The sequence below is a fragment of the Vulpes vulpes genome, chromosome 2, assembly GCF_048418805.1.
Source record: "Vulpes vulpes isolate BD-2025 chromosome 2, VulVul3, whole genome shotgun sequence".
Classification (NCBI taxonomy): Eukaryota; Metazoa; Chordata; class Mammalia; order Carnivora; family Canidae; genus Vulpes; species Vulpes vulpes.
The window spans coordinates 122,008,767-122,036,057 of NC_132781.1; the positions used below are offsets into that span (position 1 = coordinate 122,008,767).

The following is a 27,291-nucleotide window of genomic DNA, read 5'->3' on the forward strand; positions in this document are numbered from 1 at the left end:
ATAAGGACAAACTCTATCCTAGGTCTGGGGGTGTGGGACTGAGGGAGGTTAATACCATCTCTGTTCTCTTGGAATAAGTGGGGTAAGATAGGCAATGACAATTCCATGAATGGTGACATAATTCAGTAAGTCCCAGGAAGAATTAAGGAATTAGCATTGTAACAAGATACCTGGCCTAGTACAGAGTGTCCAGAAAGACTTCTCTGAGGAAGTGAGAGTGTTAAGTAGGAAAGAGCCTGGTCAAGAGGGTGCTGCAGAGCTTCCCTGGTGAAGGGATCAGCATGATGAAGTAAGGGACCCAGTCCTAAAGAGATTTTTAGAACAGAGATTAATGAGCAAAGGGGACATGGTGTAGAAGAGCCTGGAAAGATTAGGTGGACCATGCAAGATCTTGTAGGCCATGTCAGCGGTTTCCATCTTGAAATTAAAAATATCAGAAGCCTGCGGCACCTGGGCGGCTCAGTCGGTTAAGCATCTGCCTTCGCCTCGGGTCATGATCCCAGAGTGCCAGGATCCAGTCTCCCATTGAACTCCCCATTCAGCAGGGAGTTTGCTTCTCCCTCTGACCCTCCTCCCCCTCATGCTCTCTCTCACTCTCTCTCCAATAAATAAGTAAAATCTTAAAAAAAAAAAAAAAATAGAATCCTTTGGTGGGTTTTAAACAGGTAGTAGTGTTGCATTGGAGGAGACCAGAGTGGACATAGAGCTGGTTGCACACTCTTTTCCTTTTGTGTGAAGAATTTTAGTACCAAGTGTGCTTTTGTAAGTGGGTGTGAGTTGACCTAAAATTGGGCAGTACTTAACACCTTAGCAGTGGTATTCACCCATCTGAAATGTAGTTTATACATCTCACCAAAAGCAGAGAATACATTGGTAATTATTCACACAGCTTTGAGATCTTGGGTGGAAGCGGTGCAGCCTGACAGATGGATGTACAGTCATAATAGTCTTTGGTGGGAGGTGTGGTTGGGAGACTATCCTTCTAGCCACTCCTCCTGTTTTTCATTCAATTTGCCCTTCTCTCATTTTTGTGGTGTTTATACTCTTTCATCATTAGGAAACAGCTCTCTATGCCAGCCAGACTACAAGTGGAATGCCCTTAGATTTGCAGGGTCTTTCCCCATTCCTTTGATTGTGTTAGACATGTAGCCATTTTCACTGCAGGAAGGGAGAATAAACAGTGGTTAGTCCTGTATCACTATCAGAGACATAAGCATTTTTTGGGTTGTTTTTTCCCCTTCTAATTTAGTAAATACGGATGTGAATGAAGGAGCGGCATTTGTTTTTCTGTTATATCTTATACTTTATTTTCCACAGGATCAAGCATGTAACTGTTCTGTGTATTCATTGTTGGTTGGGTTTTCTAAGGAAAAGTTTGCCTCATTTAGCCTAGGCTGAACTGACCCTAAGTGATGTGGGAACAGCAAAGTGCCATGGTGAAGAGCTTGGGCTTCCTCTCCTGGCTCTGTACTTTGTGGGCGTTGTGGCCTCAGGCAAATTACTTAAGTTCCCAGAGACTTAGTTTTATCATCTGTAAAATGGCAATGATAGCCTTATCTACCTGCCTCAAAGGGGTCTCTTGAGGATTATACTGTATAAAATTATCCACCATAAGCATTAACTGAATTGTTCAAAACTTTAAGTATGGTCTGGATGACCATTCCCAGAAAGATGTTGAATACAGGTGGTGAGCGCAACCCCAGTCAATACACAAATAATTTATTTTAAACTCTAATTCTGGTGCCAGCCATTGGGACAGCCCAGGCCAGCAAAGCTGTATTTATGGCTTGGATCAGTTTCCTTGGCACAGGCCTCCCAAGCACTATCCAGACTGCTCCAGTCTTACCAAGCCTTGGTGGTATCCAGGCAACACACACACACAGACTGACTTGGTATAAAACAGGTAGCCACTGAGGGCTGGGAATCCCCCCCTTCCCCCCCCAACACACACTCCGCCATTATATACTGGGAATTAATTTGAAGTTGCTGAAGGAGCTGCATTAACAAACCTGAAAATTAAACTTGACTTGTTATCCACACACACAAAAAAGTATGGTTCTAATAGCTTCATCTCCAGCTCATCCTTCTCAGCCCCTGGATGGTAGAAGAGTGATACTGACTACAGCTTAGGTGCCCCCTCCCACCTTATCATTTACACAGGACCTGCCTGGTACTGCCTGCCTGTGTGCTACAAGGGATGCCCTTCAAATCATGATCCAGCTCCCAGTCCAAAGACACTCATGAGAGGGGGAACAGTCGGTATAGAAATGTCCCATGGGGACAGCCTGGGTGGCTCAGCGGTTTAGCGCTGCCTTCAGCCCAGGGTGTGATTCTGGAGACCTGGGATCGAGTCCCATGCCAGACTCCCTGCATGGAGCCTGCTTCTCCCTCTGTGTCTCTGCCTCTCTCTCTCTCTCTCTCTCTCTCTCTCTCTCTCTCTCATAAATAAAATCTTAAAAAAGAAAAAAAAAGTAAAAAGAAATGTCCCATGGAATGACTGTGAACATAATCATTTAGAAAAGTGAGTTCTGTGTGGCCTCCAGGCAGGGAGAATGAAGCCAGGTTTTGCAGGAAGGTGGTAGACTTTGGATCAGGCCAAGGACAAAGTGGTGCTTCTGAAGGCAGAGGGGGTTTGGTGGATTTGCTCTTGGCTTTAAGGCTCCCAGTCTGTCATCCCAGAGGTACTTGGATGTGATGGAATATAAGTAATATTATACTCTGAACTTTTCTCTAGTTTTGAAATATTTTATTTTTAAAAAGGAAGAAAGAAAAACAAAATAAGAGGAAAAATACAAAGAGATAGAATAGCAGAAGTCCTGAAAATGTAGGTGGAAGAGTGAGAGCTCTTTGTCCCAAACAAATGCAGGCCCCCTTGAGGTTCCTGCACAGGATACCAAGTGATAGCACCAAAGCTGTGGCTTTAAACTGACAGTTACTGCTACTTCTCCCAGTATTATCACCACTATCTTGACTGCCACCATGAATAATGGCAGCTGTCTTTTATTTAGCCATTATTTCAGACCAAGAAATATATTCATCTAATCTTGCTTAATCAGCCTTGAAATTTTAGGAGGTAGGTATTATTGCTCCTGTTTTACAGGTGAAAAAACAGGTTTAGAGATGCCAAGTGACTTATCTGCTATTTTCCAGCTAAGAATATCTATCTGACTCCAACCACTGTGCTTATTATGCTTTACTGTCTTCTTTAGCCTTTTCTTCCATATTTGTAAACTGGAGATAATATTTGTACTAGAGTACTGGTAGAGAAGCACTTTTCAAATTTTAAGTCATGGCACATTAGGGGGCCGTGAAATTGATTTTGTAGGTAATAAAAAGGATGGAATAAAATGGAAAATACCAACAGTCATCACCCTCTATTCCTGAAATATTGTTTCTGGTTTGTATGTGTGTCTATGTATGTATATATATATACACATACATATATAGATATGCATATGCCTGTGTGTGTATATATATATCTATATATAGACACATATGTGTGTGTGTATATGTGTGTGTGTGTGTGTGTGTATATATATATATATATATATATATATATATATATATATAGACACATGCATGTATACTAGTAATACACTTCACTAGTGCATAGGAAAATGTTATTCCCTATCATGGGACATTGTCAGTTTTCAGAGCTACACTGTTCTTGAGATGTGATGAAGGTCAAGCTCCTTAGAAACTCTTAAGTGTAAATTATGATCATTATTTAGCACTGGAACTTGAAGCACAACATGTAGGTCGGTGTTGCTGTTCAGTCCACTGCAGGTAGTGCTAACCTGTCACCACATTGTGTCCGTCAGAGCCAAGACTTAGCCTTGATACAGCACTCCAGACCTCAAGATGGAAGCTGTTCGCAAACCCAGCAATAGGCTTATGTTTTGTTGGCGTACATCAGGACCAATCTGTGGCTATAAAGCACTGCTTAGCACTTCCAAAGTCATGGCTCTCATTTAAACAACGGGAAAACAGATGTGATCCCTATGACAGCACAGGGGCACTGCATTACAAGCCCCAAAGCAGTTGACTTTTCTCTCTTCGTCTCATAACACTCCCCACCACTATCCTCATCTGGAAATGATTTACCTCCTTTTGCCTCTCCAAGGGCATCAGACCAATCCAGAGTCCCCACCCATTTCCCCTTACACAAAGGTGGCAAGACGCCCCTCTGTCAAGGCCATTTTCCTTGGAACATGCTCTTTCCTCTTTAATTGCAATTCATGAGGGAACTGCTGGGAACATGGGGTGCCAGTCCCCCAACAGCTGCCCTGAAGGCATGTTCTTAAGGAGATGCATTGCTTTCAACTAATAACAGCAAACTTAGTGGTCACAAAAGGAACTGGGTCTCCCCCCAATAACTGAAATTACATGTATAACTGTTTCTCTGCAACCTGTAAATGAAGGCTATAGAATGGGCCATTCCTGCAGAAGGCACCACAGAAAAGTCCATGTAGACCTCGGGATCTGAAAGGCATGTCAAAGACTTTTTCAGTGGAATGTGCAATGCACAAGAAACCTTTGTGTATGGATTTTAAGTCAAGACTCAACATGACATTCTGGACTATGTGAGGAAGAGCTCATGCAGTTCAATTATCAACCCAGAAAGCACTCTCGGTGTTTTACAGACTTCACTAATGAATGAGTCCTGTGGCCTCTGCTGGACCAACCTTCCTAGTGCTCTGCCAGCCTGCCTCCCACACATCTGTAAATTTGTCAAGTATAATGGATGGCTGGTACCAGTAGAGGCTGAGGTCTATGCCTTTCTCCCCAGGATACATAGAGATCTCAAGCCATTAATAATTCATTCTACAGTAATGAACATAGCCATGTGAACTTGTGAGCAGTAATAATCAAATGACAGATCAATTTATTACTTCATTATGCCAAAAGATAATGGTAGTTAGCCACGAAAGGTATAGCTTTCCCCCCAAAAAAGTTTAATAAGCCTTAGATCAATGTGTTTTTTAAGTTCTAAAATAAAGTGGATCATTAAAAAGGAAATGAATTATGATGGGTAGTGGCCTCAAGCCTATTTGTATTCAGAGTTGATTATCTAGAATTACTGTACCTTTTTTTCCCCAATGCCTTTGGGCATTGGGGCCTGCAAATTAGAGTAATTGTTATTCATTAATTAAATATAAGAAATGAAACACAGCTCCAGACTCTGAAAAGAGAGATTGGAATATATGAGATATATCCCCCCCCCAAAAAAATCTTCAGTAATAATTGGAGATTTTATGAGTAGCTGGATTGGGAACAGTTGTTTTGTGCCTACCCAGAACGTCCCATTTAACACCTCATGAACATTCACTGGGGTTCTCCTGGGCCAGGCACTGTGCTCACTGCTGGTGTTACCACCTAAAATAAACACAGTCTCTATCCTAAGGCAGTGGGAAAGACATTAATAACATGTGATAAAGAGAGTACTTCTGCTTTCATTGAGAGGTGGAGGATTGGGGAAAGACTGGACAGAGACTGCAGAAAGGAAGGGGGGGCGGGTATTTGAGAAGAGTAAGAGAACATTCTAGGCAGTAGAATGACAAAGGCAGGTATGAAAGTGGGAAGAGCATGGGTAGTAAATTATTATAATAATCACTGTGTTTCCCACACATTACCATATTTAATCTAACAACCCCCTCATGAAGTAGATATATTATTCACCTCCCTTCCCTTTTAAAGATGAGCCCAAAGCTTAGGCATTGAGTCACTTGTCCAGGGACCCAGAGCTGGGAGGTGGCAGAGGAGGGCTTAGAGGTAAGTTGGACAAACGTGTATTACTTCACTAGAGTCTGGGCTTTACATTAAAGACAATGGAGCCCATCAAGGATTTATAATCATTATTATCAGAGCAGTCAAACAACAGTAGCTTTGCTAAACACTTTACACACAGTGTGTCATTATGTTCTCTTCCAATAACCCAGTGAAGTTTGAGGCCATTGTAGTTGTCAGCAGGTGAATAACTTGATCAAGGCTGAGTTACATATAGTAACTGGTGGTGGCAGTCAGGATAAAGCTGACCCTAGAGATGCTAGTCGGGGATCCTAGTTAGGAGGCTGTTGGTTTAGTCAGATGTAGTGTTGATGGTAAAAAGTGATGATCATCCAAACCATACGTTTTTATATTGGTCTGCAATTTAAAAGTACTTTCATCCATAAATAGCTTGTTGACTCATTTGCGCAAGGGACTTTTGTGGCAGAAGGGGTAAGCCTACCGACTTTGCTCATTTGGGAGGGGGAAGTACAGGGACATGGAATTCACTTCTAGCACACAGGAAGCCATGATAAAAGAAGTGATGTTACAAGCAGCTAATAGATAGATACGTATACTTGCTGATTGACTAAGTTACAGAACCAAAGTCTTTCCCCTTTGCTGGGTAAGAACTTGACCTGCTGCATTAACACTTTCAGAAACGTGATACAGCTCTGGATAGATGGGAGGCTATGTAACTAAAATCAAGACATTCCACTAGAACTCAAAATATGTTTGCAAAATATTTTTATGTGGACCAGAAAGAGGCCAGTATATCAGTGGCAACTCTCCTTGCTTAGTATTCTAAAAGCAAATTCTCTTAGTACCTGATTGGTTTCATGGTTAAAGGTCAGACCTAACCACCCCCCTGCCACTTTCAGAGGAGAAAGTTTTTCTGACATTAGACTTTTAGCCCTAAAAAATTCTAGAAAGGTCCACATCTGCTGATAAAATTGGTTGATGTAGTAATTTCAGTGAAGGCTCAGTTTCACAACCAGCACTTATGGCAGTAGAATGTCTTCTCCTCCTACAAAATAGAAGTATTGAAGAGAAACAGTGCAGGCATTTATAGAATTGTGTGAAAAAATACTCTGTAAAAATAGCACTAAATGCTAGGGAGGTATGTCTGTACAAACTGCTATCTCTGTCCAATTTCTGTCTAGTTTCTAGTAATGAATAGTTTCCTTTTTCTAACAGGTGATTTAGGGAAGCCCCTAATATTTTCTTAACAATACTAAATTGGGCTTAACTTTTAACTTATTTGTTGTTAGTAGATCATTTGTATATTTTTAAACACAGAGCCTGCAAATGAGCAATTAAGTTTTATAGCTAGGTCATGGTGGCCAGGGAATGGAGTTCAGATACATGTTTTGAGTAGTATTTATCCAAAAATATGTATATGTATTTAGCAGATTACTTAGATCCAGCTACTGCTGACCCTGTGTGTTCCTTAGACTTTGAGTATAAGTGACAATATAAACACAGCCATGCATATGGATATATAGTAGTGCATTTTTGTTTCTGTTTATGCCACATGTTTTACTTAATGTAAGCCACATGTTTAATGCAATGGGGTTTAATACTATGAGCCTAAAGTGCTGAATTTCTTAAGATCTCTCCTTCTTAAAGATTAGGTCTGTTTGGTGCCTGTGTTTGCAAGTGTATTAAAGCCATCAAGAGTTTTTGTATTTGCACTAGAGAAAATGCTAAAGATCACAGTGGTTTAAGCAGTAGCCAAGTATAAAAGCCATAACTAAAAGAGATTAGTAGTTACCTGAGTTTGCAGAGCAGGGATTCAAATTTGCAAAGTTTTACATTTGTGTGGGAAGCTGCTTTGGTTGGTTGGTTGGTTGGCAGGCAAAACAGAAATGAGTAAGGGAGTGTCATGTCGTGAAAGTCCAAAATAGCTGGAATGCTGAAGATTTCTAATACTTTGAGGGACAAAAAATATGAGTAGAGAAGTCTCTCCTTGGACTCAAAGACACCTTAAGATGTTCCAGAGTCTGGTTCCTACCAGATGCGGAGCCTGAAGGCAGGGAAGGCACAGGGAAGTCAGTATCTACTTGCACTGTCTTTATCTCATTTGTGCCTTTTCTCTTCCTTCCTCCCAGTGTTGCTAACAACCACAAGCAGAATTTGATGACAGTGGCAAACCTCGGCGTGGTGTTTGGACCCACCCTGCTGCGTCCTCAGGAAGAAACAGTAGCAGCCATCATGGATATCAAGTTTCAGAACATTGTTATTGAGATCCTAATAGAAAATCACGAAAAGGTAACGTGTCATTGGTCACTGTGAGTGAAGAATTTACTCTGGGGGAACTTGGGTTGAAAATGGCATTCAGAGTTGAGGCAGGTTCCCATTGCTAATGGCTCTTAACACCATGATGCTGATGATGGTCAAGATGTTGGTGATAGTCATCATCTTGTCATGGCAGCAGTGGCCCAATGGAGAGTAGGGGCCTAACAGCAGTGGTTGTGGTGGCGGTTATGGTGGGCAACATGGGTTAACATTCCATTTGTACTGGAAACTGTGCTAAGCACTTTGTATGGATTATTACTCTATCCTCACAACAATCCAATGAAGTAGACATTCTTGTGAGCATCCTCTAGAAAATGCCTTTTACCTACTTTTCACATGATGGTCTTCTCATGAATTTGAGGGTTTTTTTCCTTCATATTAATGGGAGAGTAAACATTTTTTAATGATAATGCAAATATTTTTCCTAATCTGTAGTTTACCCTCCAGTTCTCTGGTTCTCTGTATATTTTTTCAAACTGTATGGGTGTTGGGGAGAGTCTGTCTTTTCTTTTGGGGCACTGAAGTTTCTGGTCTTTCTTAAAAAGATCTCTCTTGTCTCACATAATGAAGTATATCAACACAGGGCTGCCCTTACAAAACTGGGGTGGAGGCCATGAAGTTTCATACATCTGTCCCACCTTAGTTCCTAGTAGCAAATCCTTAAGAAACTTCTCAGAACTTGTAGGGTCTCCTGGGACGCCATTTGACAGCCACAGTGCTGGGATATAATTTAAAAAAATAATTTAAACACTGCTGCCCCTCCTAAATGAAAACTACCTAGGATGGTGGTTTAATCATGCCAGATAACCTGCAAAATAAATCTAGACCACTTCTCACCACTTGTCTGCACTGATAATACTCTAACATAAGCCATCATCATCTCTTATCTTGATATTTACAACAGCATCCTGATTTGTTTCCTTCTTACACTCTCAGCCTATTTCAATAATAGCCACCAGAGTGAGATTCTTTAAGTGCTAAGTCAAGTCATATCATTTGTCTGCTAAGAACCATCCAGTGGCTCCCCATTTCACAGTGTGAAAGTCAAGAGCCCTTACAAGAGCCTGGAAGGTTCTACACAGGCTCTGCTCTTGCCTCTGTTACTTACCTCATGTCATCTATAGCCTCCTATAGTTCATTCCTGTGGCTACCTTGACTACCTTGCTGTTTGTTGCATATCACAAACATGCCCACCTCAAGGCCTTTGCAGTTGCTGTTCCCAGTACTTAGAACAGTCTTCCTCCATGTAACTTTGTGGCATACTTCCTCACTTCTTTTCAGCCTTTTAAATGAAGCCCACCTAGATCTCTCTCTTTCAGATTATATATAGACCCAACCCCAGTGTTCTTCTCCCTGAAACTATTTTATCTGATAGCACTTAGCCTTTCCTAATATAGTACATAATTTGCCTACTGATTAAATATGTTGCCTTTCTGACCTCTGCTGGGACATATGCTTCCTACATGCATGTTATCTGTTTTGTCCACTGCTTTGTCCCCAGGTCCTCAGTAGGTACTCAGTACATAGGTGCTGGAAGAATGAATAGGGCTTTGTGGTATCTGGCCTCCAAAATGGCTCCAAGAGCCCCTCATCTCCTGGTATTCACTGCCTTGTGTGGTCCCCTCTCTGAATAGGGAGGGGATCCCAGTATTGATCCAAATGTGATCAATAGGAAATTATAAAACTTATAGAGTATGACTCTGGAAACTAATCAAATAAGACCTTGCAGCATTTGCTTTGGCTTCTGGACTTGCTTTCTTGGGGAAAGCAAGCCACCATGTTGTGAAGGTGTTCACACAACCCTGTGGGGGAGAAAGTGAGCCTTCCTGCCAACAAACCAATTTGGCCACCATGTGAGTAAGCCATTTTGGATGTCAATTCTTCAGTCTTGGTCAGTCCTTCAGATGATGCAACCCCAACAGACATCTTTGTGTGCAACCTCCTAAGAGACCCCTGAGCTAAGCCCCTCCTGAATTCCTGACTCACAGAAACTGGGAGAGACACTAAATGTTTTAAGCCACTGAGTTTTTGAGGTAATTTGTTGTGGAGCATTAATAACTACTAAAGAACCTCTGAATATAAACTTTTACAAAGCGACAAGTATCCTGCCAAGTTGTCTAAGTGATATAAGCTGGTGTCCCTTTTACATGGTTAATAAAAAAATAGGAAATAAAATGATTTATTTGAAGAAATTATCTTTTCTCTATTCTGAACTTTGGACCTCCACCCAACCACCTCCCTTCAATATAGTTAAATCCGGTATAGGTAAACTTTATGTGATATATGAGAAAAACGAACCTTGTGAAAAGGGAATATAATTGAAGTTAAAAATAGTTTCTAAAGACAAATTATCTGGACTCAAATCTGCCACCTCTTTCTAGTTATGTGGCCATAAGCAGATTACTTAACCTCTCTGTACTCATGCAAGTACTCTCAGTGCAGTCTAAGTGCTGCAACAAATAACTAAATATCAGTGACTCAGGATGATAGATGTTTATCTCTTGCTACACTAAGAGTTCACTCTGGGTATTAAGAAGGTAGTATCTTTTGTAGCACTTAAGCATCCCAGGTGCCTTCCATCTAGTGGTTCTACCTTCTACTGTGCAAATCTCTGCAATTAACCAGTTGAGGGAAATGAGAGAGTCTGGAAGACTGGGTAAGATTATGGGGACTAAGCCCAGAAGATACTTTTTTTTTTCTTCCACATTCTGTTAATCAGAAGTCAGTCACATGGCAACATCTTAACTGTAGGTTGGGAAGGCAAGCTAACTGTGTACTCAGAGCAAGGGGAAGCAAGTTTGATGACCAACTAGCCAGTTGGGCACATTCTTCCAGTTGGTTTGTGGTGAGGGTTAAACAAGGTATTATATGTAAAGGACAAGAATCTGGTATGAAGTACGGTTAAATAACTATAAACCGTTGTTTTTAGCAGTCTCAACAGAGTGCTCTGAAAATAGAGCTCAAGTCTATTTCTGAATGTCACATGTCTCCCTCTCCCCAAATAATACTTTTTATGACTTAATCTTTTATTGAATAAAATATTAAATATTGAGCCATATATGCAAAGAATGAGAAGTTTGATTATGTGCCATTACCCCAAAGGGGACACCACATTTAAGCCTATAACAGGCAGTGTCCATTGATTTTTGAAATATAACTTTTTGGTGTCTTTGGACTTTCAAAGCCAGCAAGCAAATTCAAAGGTAGCGTGATAGAAAAAAAGGACCAGAAAGTGCTAATAACAATATTGAAACTTGTGTAAATAAGCAACTATCCTGCCTAGGGCACAAAATACAGAAATAGAAATGAAATATGAAGTGCATGGCCAGGCCTGTAAGTATATGGGCAAGAACTAGTGGAAAATACTCATCTGGTTTGGTGGGTTATAAGTTATGTTACTCTCTGCTGTGTATTTGTTAAGATACATACAGTATTAAGAGTATTACAGTGCTTCATTATATGTTCTTTTTTATTAGTCTCTGCCAGAGAGTGGGATGAATCACACTGAGGTTTTATGTTCCTGTGGGAACCAGTGATGAAAGAGTATAAGTGAGAACATTTCTGGGATGAAGACTGCCCTGGAGGGCCTTTCTCCAGTACTCAAGGAGCTAGTGTACCACCTTGATAGAGGTTTCTAATCTGGGGTCCCTGATGTGCCACAAATCCACAGGTTTGCAAGACCTGGATATGTATATTCTCCTGGGGAGAAAATCCTTCATATTCATCAGGTTTGCCTTTCTGGTAAAAACAACTTAGAATAAAGGCAGCTAGACCCCTGTTTATAATGTATTTTTAGGTCTGGTCTAGTATCAAATGAGCAGTTACTGTCTTAGACTCCTTTGGAAGCCTATGAAGTTCACCTACTATGCATCCTAAGCATGGCCATGCTCTGGCCCCTGGCTTTCTGGAAACAGTGCTTTGGATAAATTTCCTCCCAATAGAACTAAACTGTAGTCACCAAATCTAGAGCACTTTTATGTCCTCCGATGAATATTGTCAGAGACTTTTTCTTTAAAATTCACACTAATAAGATCTTAGTTAATATTTAATGAACATTCCCTTCAGCTTGGCTGTAATTTTCTAGAAATATGCACACACATACACAAATGTCCATGAGTGACTACTTTTCTAACTTTAGGGTTATAAGTTAGGCAAAATTCTGAAACCCCACTTGAAGAAATGCTTTCTTAACATCATCTTTTCATTCTGTCTGCCAACGAGGAAAGCATGAGATGGTATATGCCCTCTTGCGAAACAAGCCTGAATACAGGTCTTAAATGTATGTGCCCTACAATGACTGGTGTAATATTCTCTTGGGTTTTTAAGAACATTTTGTAGAAGGTGTTTACTTGGTTTCTTGGAATAAAACTAGAAGGCACCCAGTAATAGAAGACAGTATGAAAAGAGACCATGGAAACCCAGGCTAGCCACTGGAGCCACTCTAGCCACCAGAGCCACTCAGAGACAGAGAGAGAACCATAAGATGTCGTTGCAGTTATCTATTCCTGTATAACAAATCATCTCCAAATCCGTGACTTTAAACAGCAAGGATTTTTTTTCTCTCTCTCAATTTTGTGGGTCAGAAATTTGGGAAGGGCTCCTGTGTGTCCCATATGGCATCTGCTGGGGTGGTTTGACTGCAGCTAGATGATTCAAGATGGCCTGGGTCTACATGTCTGGAACCTTGGTACTAGCTATCGGCTGAGACATCTTGATCCTCTTTCTGTGACCTCTATCTCCATGTGATCCCTTGTCACTTGGTGGTCTGGGCCAAACTTCCAAGCAGTCAAACACAGAAGCTACAAGGCCTCCTACGGCATCAGCTTGGAATAGACAGTGTTGCTTCAGTTCTGTTGGTCAAAACAAGTCACTAGGCCAGCCAGACTGAAGGGGTGGGAAAGAGACCCCACCTCTAACTGGAGAAGCAGTACGTACACAGAGGCAAAGGAGCAGTTGTGGCTGCTGTCTGTGCAGGTGTTCTACCAGAAATCCTCACCCCCCATGCCTGGAGTTTTGCTTGTAGGTCTGCTTGTAGGTCCTATTGCCAAAGGCATTGCTTTCTTCGGAGAAGCTTGTGCTGTACCTAGGCAGTTCCTCAGTATTTCTAACAGAAAGTGTTCTCCTTCTCCTCAGCATTACCATTTTTTACACAACCAGGGGACATCAAACATTTGGTGATACTGACAAGTCAGTCCTCAAATACCCTTTGAAAGCCTCTGTGTGGGGAACTAACTCATCAATGTCTAAAACTGGAAAAACATCTTTGTTGTTAAATTTGACATTTAGAAGAGGGGTGCGGAGAAAGCTTGCTAGCCAGAAAATTCATTTTATTTTACCTGATGAAGCATCTTTTTTGAAGAGAAGGAAAAAGGCTTCTGTGTTTGAACTGGCTAAGGCATATGGCCAGAAACTCTGTCCTTCACCTCCTCCCACAGACCCAGTGAGGAGAGCAATGTTTGGAACAGTTATAGGATATAAATACCCCACAGTAAGTAGAGTCAGAGAGGAAAAAGCTAGAAGATGGGGATCATGTTTGGGGCCTGGTGGGGATCTTCCTTTTTCCACGTTCAGTAATACATACTGATTGACTTACTCAATTGAAGGAAATGGATATAGTTTGTAATGTACATAGTTTAGAAGTAATAATGGCAGTAATAGTTAAATGTTGTTATAGCTTTTTTTTCTGCAAGATACTGTGTTAAGCAGCTTTATATCCCATCATATCATTTAATTTTTGTAAGGTCCATATTTTTACCTTTACTTTACAAATTATGAACCTGTACCGCAAAGAATTTAAGAAACAACCCTTAGAGGAGGCACTAGATCTGAACTGCTTTCACAACCCAAGCTGCTCAAACCTGCTCTAGTTTATCTTTGTGCTGTGTCAGTTATTGAGCATCTACTATTGGCTGAAAAAGAGAAAGACAAGACCTTTTTCCCAAGGCCCTCCAATTTTATCAGGATGTGACTAAACATGATACAGTGTGCTAAATGACATCCGATAAGCTGAGTAAAGTATATGGCATCACTAAGAAAAAATCACTTAATTCTGCTTCTATTGGGCTCAGACATTTCTAGGCAGAGAAAGAATTGAGACATGAGGGACAGCCTTCGCAGGGATTAATCAACTCATGCATATTAAAATGATACGGTTGTGAAAGAACATGGGTTTTATGTTAGCAAGTGGTGGGGAGATGCCACCAGGTAGATGGTTTTAGCCCACCGTCAGGGATTTTGAAAGCTATGGGACAGGGTTTGCATTTACCCCTGAAAAATGGGAGCTTTCAGGTTTCCAGTTTAAAGGGTTGAAATGATTATATCAGCACTTTAGAAAGACATTCCTGGAGGCTGAACCAGATTGTTTTCTGATTATTATCAAAATCACTTGTTAAATAAAGCATAAAAATCATAGACTTGACTGTACTATTGTAAACTTGTGGCTTTATATTTAAAAAGTCTCAGAGTGTAACCTTTGATTTACAGCTTTTATTCTCACCGGATAGAGTAAGATCCTATTAATGGCTTTTATTTGATTCTTTGTGCCAGACTTTTTTTTTTTTTTTAAGATTTTATTTATTTAACACAGAGAGAGCACAAGTAGGTAGAGTGGCAGGCAAAGAGAGAGAGAGAGAGAGAGAGAGAGAGAGAGAGAGAGAGAGAGAGAGAAAGAAAAGCAGATCCCCTGCTGAGCAGGGAGCCCAATCAGGGCTGGATCCCAGGACCCTGGGCAGACAGTTAACAGCCTGAGCCACCCAGGCACCTCTTTGCCAGACTTTTAAAGGGAAGTTCTAGCTTATGGCATCATTTCCTGTCAATAAGTCTATACGCTTGGCTCTTCTTGGTTCTTGTATTATATGAGACCTAAGAAGAATAGTCTTAAGTCTTTTTAAAAAACAAAATGTTTTTTTAGCCTGTAATCACACATCAAAGGGGAAATATTTTAGTTCTTCCCATCCATTATGTAAAATTTACCATTTCTGTATGGGGACACAATCTTTGCCCAGCTCACAGCTTATTACTCTGAGCCTGAAAACATCAAGCAGGCCAATACTTGAAGTTTTAGTGAATATGCTTCTAGTTAACCTACTAAAACAAAACAAAATATTGAGTGCTGTCATTATCTAAGATTCTCTGTTGCCCAGGAATTTTGCTACTTTAAATATTTTTCTTTTATTTTTTTTAAAGGTTACCTTGCCAGTAACTTTGAAAATTTTAGATGTTTGGGAAGAACAACCATACCAAGGACACAAACTGCTTTCTTTTTATAGCTTTGGTTAAATGTGAAATCTCAGGTTAATAACATATATGTGTGTGTGCATTATATTTTCCTGTTAAATTCCAACCTGTAAGAGTAGGATTAGACCTGCTCATTGTGTAATGGTCCACATTTCTTTGGCCTGTGGCACTCAAAAGGATTTCTGCACATAAAGCAGAATATGAGTGTGCACATGTGCCTATGCACCACATGCTTTTATCACTATCACCCCTTTTAATGCCTATTGATCTTTTACAAAAGAAGTCATCATGATTCTTTGCCCAGTTCATCAGTTTGCTTTGGAAGAAGTAGGAGTGTTGATCTTTGAATTGTTAATTCTTAGAAAAATGCCCCAAAGATCAGTGCCCCCTTTTAAAATATGTTAACTTTTAATCTTATATGTCAAGGAGAAGAGCTGGTAAAGGGCACCCCCCTCCCCTGAGCACCTAGTATAAGCACCAAATCCTAAGCACCCTTGCATTCCAATTAAAATGATAGTGTCTTTCAATGCAGTTGTCTTGATCTGACTTGCTTTGGGCCCACCAAACCGACTTGATCTGCTTTTACCAAAATGTTGGTGGACTTGAAATCCATTGCACCACTGTTGGGATTTGTGCACAAAATGTCCATCAGTTAATAAAGTACAATTGATTTGAACAGTTTCTGGTAACTGATGAGTGTTTGGCAGTTCTATTTCATTTTCTTGATATTTCAAGCAGCTATTGATATGCAGCCTTAATGATGATAATGAAGAACACCTGGATGCATTACTACATTGAGATAATCCCTAGTACTGTTGCCTGTTTGGGAAGCTAATCTTGCATCTATGGTCATGGCTTTTTTTTTTTTTTTTTTTTTAATGTGTTCATTGGTTTTTATTCTTTGTTACTTTTCCTTCCATTGGTTCCTGAGTATACTCTTTTTGGTCCTATCCATGTTACGTTTAGAACTAAGCTAGATTTACTTATATGCTGGCCTGGAATGCTTCTGTCACAGGCCTTTTTTCTTTTTTGAGTATCAAGTGCTGTGCAAGTTACTCTTCATTAATGTGATAGAGTAGTGGATCTAAATTTATATATTCCCTCCCAATCCCAGATAAACTGAGCATTGTTTGAATTGTGATGCTCCTTTAATGTTTTTTAAGTAGGGTGGGGTTTTGTTTGTTTTTATCTTTTTTCTCTGTCAGCAAAGAGAACAAGAAATAGAAACTTTCTGGATATAGGGAAAAGCACGGCACCCCCGGAGGACCCATGCCATCTATTTATGCCCTCAGTTACCAAATGAAATTGATTTCTCTTAAGAACTTTTAATAAAACTCACCAAACTACTTTCTAAATTGTTGATCCCTCTGCCAAAATGCTGACTGATATCAATAGGGTATCAGACTTCCAGCTGTCCTTAAAAAAACCTTTCTGTAGCTGTAGCCTATGAATTTGGCTTCTTAACTGTTGCTGTAAATGAGCCCTGCTAAATAAGACTTGAAAGGAGCTGGGTTTACAGCTTCTCATGGAAAGGAGCTGGGTTTACAGCTTCTCTGGCCCTAAGCAGCCCTGCTGCACTGCCTGTCATGAGAAGGAGTGTGGGTAGTGTATGAGCCCTGCTCTGTGGTTCCAGCCCTCCACTCCCAAAGCAGACACTCCTCACATTAAACAAGCCCAGATTTGTTGATCCTTTAATACTTGGAACTGATGCATTTGTGTCTCAGGAAAATGCTCAGTCCCTTCTGTTTTACTTTGTAATCCCCAGGCCTCTGTCGTTGATTTATTGTCTCAGAGCTACTTTGCAGTTAAAGACCCAACAACTCTTTATCATGACCTAATTTTCTTCCCATAAAAATCACAGCACATAATAAAGAGTATACCCCACACATTATAGGGAGGATCCTAATCCTTGTAAATTACAGGAGCATATGATGAATGGGATCACAAAAGGTGTAAAAATGTGTATGTGCCATGGCCAACAACAAATTCTGCAAGTGTCAGTGTTCTACTGTGTCAAGATGGGCCTCAGGCAGGCAGGGGGGCAAGCAGTGAAATTTGAATTTTGTAGATGATGCAAGGGAAAAGAACAACAAATTTTAACATTGCTGTAAGCAGTTAAGATCGATGTTTTGCAAAGAGCAGTAATTAAATTTGCACTTATAAATTAAATCCTCGTGTCCTGACTGAAAATAATTCATTGTTGAGTCTCCAGTATTTCCATTCTTATACTTTTTTATTGAATGCAGTAATGTCTCTTGAACACTGAGTGTCAAACTGTATTAGGTGCTTTGGTCTTCAATATACTCCTGGGAGTTTTTACTGATGAGGCATCTGAAGGTCAGAGAGTTATACAACTTGCTCAGAGTCACAGAACTACTAGTAAGCAACTAAAGTCAGATCCATTGGACTATAAAATTTGAAATCTTCTTATTTTGTCCTCTTGTCTCTCAAATTAACACTACATATAAAGACCACACATGGGCAAGATCCAGATGGTCATACTAAGTTCCAGTCCAGCTGCACTAAAGTATATGACCTTGGACAAATCAGTTCATCTCACTGAGTTTTCTCACCTTTATGATGCCAAGAATAATAGTACCTTTCTTATAGAGTTATTGTGAGTAAAATAATGAGATAATTCATGTAAATAACTTAGCATGATGAGCACTCAACAAATTTTGGTTATTTTATTGTCATTTATACCATTACCACTTCTTGTCCACTCTTTGCTAGGTTCTATGCCAGGCACTTAACTTTGCAATAACTCTAAAAGGTAGGTATTCGATCCTCATTTGCACAAGGGAAACAGGCTCAGAGGCCTTGAGGCTTTTGCCTGAGTTGAACCCAAGTCTGTATAACTTCCCAGCCTCTCTGCTTTCTACCCAAATGCTGGCTGTAAATTCCTTTGCTGTACTTTTTGGGGTGATATGGCAAAGACACTGCTATCAATGATGGTGAGGTGAGTGTAGCTCTAGGTGTTGCCCTCTGAGTAAGCAGCAGAACCTGGACCTGGCCCAGGCCTGTGTGACTGCAGAAGCCAAGGTACCCTGAGCACTCTCCTGTATAGCTTAAGCGGAAACAGGAGTTTGGTATTTATAAGTCTGCTAATTCTACTTGTGGAAGCTTGAAATTGTAAATACTTGGAAGAGATATCCAGAGTTGAAGACTTACGGCTTTCCCAATAACTTTTATTTCTAAAGTATTCCTAACTCAGTATTAGTTTGTAAGTTTGGACGGAATTAACAGGGCACTTGGGGCACACAATAAATCTCCCCCTTTTTGTGTTAATTTAGAAAGTCTCTGTGAAATGTGTGGATCCTTCTGCCATGTGGTAGGGCTCCATAAATCCATTGTTTGTAGATAATAGGAACTTACACTTGCATCATTCAGCAGGGTCATTTGTACAATGATTCTTCTCAGCAGAACTAATGAAACTTTACTTGATTTTCTTGAAATTATTACCTCTCCCAAACAAAACAGGATTGGAATAACCAACAAAATTATGAAAAATTCAGATTATCATCAGAATTCCTACTTGAACTTCTAGCACAGAGACAAATTTTTAGCCTGGTTAGAAGGTGGCCAGATAATAGGCAGGCTTTAAATAGCCTGCATTTGTTCACGTTTCAGAGTTAAATGAACTGCAGTAATTTGGGGAATGATTTTCCAGACTCCTTCATGTAAGTTTGTATTATCTGCTATGACTTGGCCACATTTACAAAAGTGCCCTTGCACTTTGGAAACATGTATAATCACAATGGTGATAGTCTTGTATCTGGCACTTGACATTCTGTGGTGTGAGAACAACCCCATCAGAACTCTTGAGCAGCCTGGACCGGAGAACTGGCCTTTGGAACTGTAGGTTTAACCCCTGATGAAAATCTCCTAGAACTGACTCCAGTATGGCCAAACAACTTTTCTGTTAAAGAAACCTACCAGTGTGCAGAATGAACTACTCTCCTGTGTTCCATGTTCTTCCTGCTTGGCTGTGTATAAACATTGTGTTGGAAGCAATTTTTCATGCATTTGCCAAAATCCACAGCCTTTCCTCAAAACCTATTCTTTGCTTCTCCAGCATTCCCTACAGTTTTTAGGAAGGAGTACAACCTCACATTTTCGGTAATAGTTGAAATTAAAATGTATCTCGATTTTCTTGGTACCCCTTGTAGTTGCCCAAGGAGTTCATTTCCAGTTAGGAAAAGAGGGACAAAACTTGGGATGCCAGACATGAGGGAGTGGAGGCCTAGCACAAGTCTGAATTAATTTTCAGACATTTTCGGCTAGAGATGGCTGAGAGTGCTATACTTGAGGGCAGAGGCAGGGGGCTGCTAAGAGGCACCATTATTTGTTGAAATCTGTGCTTGTGCATTTGGAGCATGGCTTCTGGAGTGAAGATTGGCTGGAAAAGCTGAGCTGAATGAGTAATGACAGCTGAAGAAGTGGAGAGTGCAGATGTGAGGAGTCGCAGCCTTGCATTCCAGAGCCAGCCCCTCTCTTGCTTCATTGTATGGCAGATCAGGGGATCTCTCCTGGGGCATGTTCACCCTGCTTAATATGCTGAATTGACCTATGGCTTAGAAGTCATGTGAAGTGCCTAGCACAGTGCCTGCCAGGCATAGATGCTCACATACAAAAGCACAGTTTAAATATCAGGAATAATAGTGTGCCATGAGGTGGTCACCTGGAAGAGCCTTGCAACTCAGCATTGTGTGGGGAACACAGTAAGGGAGGGGAGAAAGCCTCTTAGAGGCTGTTGTCTGTGAGCTCGACATGACCATAATTTCTCTTTGCTTCCCTTGCAGCATGCAGAAGGCTGCACATATGCCTAGCACCAGTACTTATTTTTTGGGGGTGCCAGCTCCTCTGGAAGCCAGGACATTCTGCTGTTTTTGCTTTAAGGGCCCTTCTCTTCTCAACCCCTCGCCCCAGTTGAACTCAGCTATGTTGTGATTCAGTTTATTTTGTTGAAAATTCAGTCCCCTAGGGAAACTATGATAATGCTGTTTTCAGACAGCTGTGTTTGGGAGCGAGACTGACTTAACCAGCTGGCTGGCATCATTGGAGCCCAAGGACCTGCCAGCCCATGGAGAGCAGCTGTTTTGGCTGAAATTCTCATCATTCTTATGACTTCGCTTTCTATATATCAGCTTCAGAGTTCTGCTTTTAAATGCACACACAAAGGATAGAGGGGCCTTTGAATACAGTGTGGTATGTCTAATGCGACCCATAGATGAAGGAAGTTGCCCACGGAGTTCATTTCCAGTTAGGAAAAGAGGGACAAAACTTGGGATGCCAGACACGAGGGAGTGGAGGCCTAGCACAAGTCTGAATTCATTTTCAGACATTTTCGGCTAGGGATGGCTGAGAGTGCTATACTTGAGGGCAGAGGCAGGGGGCTGCTAAGAGCCACCTTTCTCTTGTTACTCATGATTGTTGAGAAAGAGGAAATCCAGACTTGCTCCAGAGTGAGACATTATAATGAGCAGATCAATAAATATTGATATCTTAAACAGAATCATGTTTAAGATTTTTCAAAGAAAGAAATGTTGAAATATAATGTTAGATGTATAAGGTACAAAACTGTGTAGATTATGTAATCTCAATTAGGGAAAATGGTTTTTTTTTTTTTTGGAATTAAATGAGGTAACTCCTATAAAGCCCTTAATCTGGTACCTGGCATGGCAAACACTCTGTAAATCACAGCTACTGGATGCAAACTCTCCCAACCACAGGGAATGTGTTTCCCTCGTGCAGTGTGATAATCCAGAGTCATTAGTATGAAGTAAATCCTCAAAAGGTCTTTCCTGATTAAATGAATTAGTGTTATCATTTTATATGCATTTGAAAAGAAATCTAGGGGCACCTGGATGGCTCAGTCACTTGAACATGCAACTCTTGGTTTCAGTTCAGGTCATGCCCTCAGGGTCCTGGGATCCAGCCCCATGTTATGCTCCATGTTCACTGAGGAGTCTGCTTGAGATTTTCTCTCTCCCTCTCCCTCTGCCCCCACCCCACTCTCTCTCTCTCAAATAAATAAATAAATCTTTAAAAAAGAAATCAAGAAAATCTAGGGATATAGCTTCCTATGTTATCTATAATTATAAATTTAATTATGGCAGATAATCTCTCTGCCTGTTTCTCATTATAAATGGTGAGGACAGTACCCATTGCTCCAGGTCATTGAGAACTGAATGAGCCATAGGGTAAAAACACATGCAGTGACTAATCCCTAGGGAATTGACGTTGTGTGGTGGCAATGGTGATCATGGTAAGCCCCTGTAAGTGTAGCTGTTGTAATAATTCTACTATACTTGTATCTGGTTAAAAAAAAAAAAAAAAAAAGGAATTGTCACAGTTTTTGTCTGTTGTTTTTGTTATTACCTAGGACTTGACTTTTTTTTTTTTTTTTTTAAGTAAAAACCTAAAAAAGTTCATTAAAAACTCAAATGCTTCTAGTGGTTGTCTCTAAGTACTGGAATTAGAAAGTTTTTCTCTTTTTTTTTCCTAATGCTTGTCTACATTTTCCAAATTGTCCATAGTATTGGTTACTTTTATCATCAACCTTTTTTTCCCCCTTTTAAATGAGAAAACGCTCAGCATCAAAGACACCACAGAGCTGCTGAACTGGAAAGCAGGCTAAGTCATCTAAGGATGACTGAGGACTGGGAATTGGTGTCCTGCTCTGGGCTTGCTTCTTGGAATGTTATTTAAATGCAGTTTCCAATTCGAAGAAAGTTGCCAAATGGTCATTAAGAACTGGTCAGTAGAACCAGTGGGAAAGTAAAGGGTTTTGATTAACTGGTTCTAGACAAAGGTAGTCAAAAAAACCTCCAAGCCCTATTAATAGACAATGGCTTGTATTTCATGAGGTCTATTCCCATTGCCACTGGAGAGAACAAGAGAGAGACAATCAATGAAATTGACAGCAGAAAGGGCTAGAAATGGGAGTGAAGGGTTACCAAACTCCAAGATACACTTCCGAAAAAAAATGTTTAGTGTCCATTCTGAGAGATGTTTAAAAGGAAGTCCTGAGCTAATGCTGGTGGTCTTTTCGGGTCTTCTTGCTGATTCTTGGATGCCAAAAGGTTTCAGTTGTGCTGGTTGGGGCCTGTGCTTGTTCCCCCACTCACAGCAACATGTAACCCTTCTCTGAAACTTCACTTGCAGATATTTAACACCGTGCCTGATATGCCTCTCACCAATGCCCAGATGCACCTGTCCCGGAAGAAGAGCAGTGACTCCAAGCCACCTTCCTGCAGTGAGAGGCCTCTGACACTCTTCCACGCCATGCAGTCAGCAGAGAAACGTGAGTCCTACTGCCCAGGGCTAGGCAGGTGTTCAAGGGATGGCCCCCACCACCTCCCACCTGCTCAGGGTGGCACACTTGTGGCCTCTCTCTATCTGCTGCTGTCCTGTGTGTTCTTGAGGATGGTGTGTGTCTGTAACCTCCCCAGTTTCATTGCTGAGTAAGCCTGGTGAGACAGGAAGATTGAAAGGCCAGGGCCACTTGCTGTTAGGACTCTCTTTTCCGTATCTCCTTTGGGCAAACAGCTAAGCATTGTTTCCTCCTGTGGCATAGTCAGAGCTTGGCTCCAGTATTGCTGCTTTGGCCCCTCTTTTGTTAGCAGTTCCCACAGAACCCGTTTCTTTTTCTCTATTTGTCATTAAATGCTTATTAGTGAGAGTCACGTATCCCACTTGAATGTGACTCTGAGGCCAGGCCCTTTCTTTGCTCATCCTTCTAACTCCACCTCTCACAGAACCTTGGCATAGAGTGGACACTTAATAAATGTGTGAAATGAATGAATGAATGAATGAATGAATGAGAGAATAACACTCTCTTTGTTCCAGACAGCAAGGATATCACCAGCGTTTTACTGAATCTTTTTTTCATGTCAGAACGGAGTTCTTTGTAGTTATCAGGTGAATGGGCCCTAAAATATTCAGGCTTGTTTCAGCTTCTATAATAAGAGAGCTGAGTGGTGTAGTGTAGGAGTTGAGGGCTCAAGCTCTGCTTGGAGGCCTGTCAGACCAGGGTTCTCATGCTAGCAATACATGGGAAAGCCTTTTACCATCTCTCAGCCTCTGTTTGCTTATCTGTAAACTGGGGATAATAGTACCTGTCTCATAGGGATTTGTTAAGGAGTAAATAAAATTTTACATTTAAGTATCTGGCACAAGTCTTAGACTTGGCAAGGGCTGATAGCTGAGAGCTGCTGCCTGCTATTGTTACTAGTTATTGTTTAATGATGTTCAAATACTAAGGCTAGTTTTTTCATACAAATGACATTTGCACATTGCCTCGAGAGACTGGGAATGTAAAACTTGGACCTTATCTTGAAGGTGCTCACAACTGAGTGAGGGGAGTAGACAAGTGAATAGGTAACAGTAGGTCACCGTGATAACCTCCCCCAGACAGATGTGTCCATTCACAGAGGCTGCAGAACATGTGACGGTTGAGAGCATGCCCTGGCACCAGATTGCCTGGCTGCTAGTTCTGTGTATGCCATGCTCTGGCAGCACATGACATGGGCACGTTACCTAGCATCTCAGGGCCTCAGTCTCCTCTTCTGGAAGACATGGGTAATAGTTTCTACCTTATAGTGTTGTGGTATGGATTAGAGCACTTCACAGGGTACCTAGTGCAGAGTAAATGCCCAATAGATATAAGGGGGTGGTGGTGTTAACCTTTATGAGGTACAGTAAAGACACAGATCAGAAGGATGAATCACTTGGCCTTGAGGAGAAGAGAAAATGCATATGTGGATTGGCATCTTTTTATTTGTTACAAAACTTTTTTTTTTTTTTACAAAAAGCATTTTTTATCAGATAAGCATTTCTATCTGATATTTTTATATCAGAGGTAATGGCCTTCATTATTATTCTGAAAACAAATAATTGCTGCCCCCAAAACGGCACTGCATTTCAAGATGTCATACTATCCCATAAAATGGCTAGACCTTGGTAAATTTAGCACCATTTGGGTTGTTTCAGATATTTAGCTTTTATGAGTAAAGCTACTATTATCATTGTAGCTAAATCTATTCACAGACTTGATCATTTCCTTAAGCTAAATTCCTGGAAGAATTTCTAGGTCAAAGGATATGCACAGTTTTAGGGCTTTGACCCCTATGGGGTTGAGTTCTCTTCAAATGATAGCCTATACTCCTTTTAAATATGTGGCTTGAGTCATTCTTAATTTGGTCTGCACATGACCTGGGCCCCTCTGAGTGTAGCAGGGAACACTTGGAACAGGACTGGTCTCACCCATATCTGTCATGAACAACATTGGGCTATGGGGTGATGTGTTTTTCACCTTGCCAGGAGAGCTGTGGCCACCTAATGTTTGGTGACACTTAGGTTGAAGCAGAAGCAGCTTTGGAATAGGTTTCAAAGCATATACATATTGTGCATGTAAGAAAGAAGAGAGAGAAATTAGGAGAAAATCAGTTAGTTCTTGAGCCAAGATTAATTTGATCACACAAGGTAGAGGTGAAAGGTATGCATGTGTGAGAACAGACACACCTAAGCTGCAGAACGAGCTGCCGATGTCTCTGTCTGCAGACAGTGGACAGAAGGATGGAAGACAGGAAGACAGGGACGCAACCTGTCTTCCCTTAAATGTTAGGAAATCCTCCCTGGAAACAGGACTGGAACTTCAGATATTTGAGGGGAGCTTATCTTTCGTCCCTTTCTCAGAGAAGAAACATTTTCATTGAAAAGTATGTAGGTGGGCATATACACATAGTCTTTTTATAGTTTGTTTTGGAAATCCCTTTTTTCTCAAGGAACTAGAATGATACCTAAGCTGACTTGGAAAGTACCATAGGAAGGGTGGGTGACTGGCCAGGAGCTGTAAGGTTCTGCTGGCACCCCACCCCAAGTTGTAACCAGCCACCTCTCATAGTTAGATGAGCAGGTAATAGCGCACTGTCATGTTTTCACACACTTAACTGTTCTCCTATCTTGACTGTGGATTAAGACAGAGGCTACTGGGCAGCCCTGGTGGCGCAGCGGTTTAGCGCCGCCTGCAGCCCGGGGTGTGATCCTGGAGACCCGGGATCAAGTCCCGCATCGGGCTTCCTGCATGGAGCCTGCTTCTCCCTCTGCCTGTGTCTCTGCCTCTCTCTCGCTCTCTCTGACTGAATAAATAAATAGATCTTAAAAAAAAAAAAAAAAAAAAAAAAAGAGGCTACTTTATCAAAGCACTTCACCAAGTATACTCCATAGAATGAAAGTATAAATAAATACTGCGGGTAATTTGTGGGTAAAAAAAATTTGTGTATTTCCATAGGATGATGTTTTTCAGTTTAAGGAATTTTCAATACTTAGCTCAGTTACTTCCCAAACTTGAATCATTTACATAAATCTTCATTCATTCTTTGGCTCACAACCACATAACTCACATGCTGTTGTTTAATGCGTTTCTTTGAATTGATTTGCAAAAGCTCCAGTGTATAACATAGTTTCTAGTTTACAGGAGGCACTCGATACACATTTTTTAAATCAATCAATCACTCAATCGATCAATCTACACACCAATGAGATGATAGCACATCTATCCACGACGATCATTTTTAATACTGTGCTATGCTTGGTACTTATTAGAGATGATAAAATTAAGGTCTAGAAAGATGAAATTGTTTTACAAACTCCTATAACAGAAGTCAGTGGATTCAGAACAAGGTTTATCTGTCTGCAAACCTCCAGTCTTCCTACAACATTATGTTACCAATTCTTGACAGAATCTGAAAGAAAGCAGATTGTAGGAGGAACAGAGAGGAAAAAAGGAATATGAAAATTAATTTTACAGTGTGTTATATGTAGGAAACAAAGGAGAAGAATGTGGAATTTTGAATTTGAGTCATTGGGAGAAGCTTGACAGAATAAGTTTGAACTGCTGAGAATCTATGTAAGGTTTCCAAAGACTATTTAGAAGAGTGGTTCTAGATATATATCCTAAAAGTGAGCCTTGGAACCTAAATATAGGGTAAAAACGCCAGCAAAGGGAATATTGAGCTGGGAAAAGAAATTATCTTTCTGAGAATTTTTCTTGTGATGTTTCTGGTCCTTTGAACATGCTGGCTAAAAGTCAACCTTCCCAGTTTGTCACAAAGTCTAGTACCAGCCATTTTATGGAAAACTTGTATCACTTCTGACCTCAGTAGCCTCAGTCATCTCCTTTGACTGTGGTTTTTGTGATATTAGTTATCCTGTTCTCATTAGCTATATGGAAAGAGAATTTCTTCTCTATAATATCAGATCATTCTCTCTTTACATGTTCAGCTATCATTGTTATGCACAGATATGTTCATCTGACATGATTCTTCTGAGTTTTTGAAGTAAATGTTCAGTCTAAGCTGGATTATTGAAATGGAGAAAAAATTAGTCTCTCACTTCTTTATATGGCCTCATCCTACTCAGTAAAATCTCTAATAACATGAATTTGATGGTCTCACCATATTATTCTTTAATACACATTAAAATAAATATGTAACCATTAAGATAAAGAATGTTCATCTGACATCTTAGGCCCCACCTGTGAAATGTATGCCATGGTTTAGAGTCCACAGATCTTGCTCTAAGTTTTTAGGTGACTCAGTTCCTTTCTCTTAATGTGAATATATGAACTCAAGTTTCTTTGGTCCAGAGTTGGGTTCAGATATTATCAGTTAGTTAGCTCTTATGTCACTGTGGATGCATACTGTGTTCACCCATAATTTCCACGTTGTGCATTTTGGGTCCTGTGACACCTGTCAAGGTTTGATGTGAACTTAACTTTCTCCAGGTTCTTGCCACAGAGCAAATATGTTGCTAGAGGGATTGCTTTTGTGTGGACACACAAGTACATTTCCACATACCCCTCCTCTGCCTTCACACTTGGTGGATGATATTTTTCAGGACCTTATTTCCTCTTATTTCCATCTGCCCTATCTCTTTTGAGTTCTGTTGTGCTTTTCTCCTTACTGATGCACTTGAGTTGAGGATTTT

The 27,291-nt window shown here is 40.6% G+C and overlaps 1 protein-coding gene across 8 annotated transcripts in view; it reads left to right on the forward strand.

The window, feature by feature from the left end:
- The window catches only part of ARHGAP26 (Rho GTPase activating protein 26), a 416,966-nt gene that overhangs the window by 306,311 nt on the left and 83,364 nt on the right, over positions 1-27,291 (forward strand). For all 8 annotated transcript variants that reach the window (XR_012000004.1, XM_072749878.1, XM_072749874.1 and 5 more), the window contains 2 exons: positions 7,878-8,037; positions 22,468-22,606. Coding sequence is in view for 7 of the 8 variants with exons in the window: in XM_072749878.1 (XP_072605979.1) it covers positions 7,878-8,037; positions 22,468-22,606 (299 nt within the window). In the remaining variant the exon portion in view is untranslated. The remainder of the gene's footprint in view (positions 1-7,877; positions 8,038-22,467; positions 22,607-27,291) is intronic.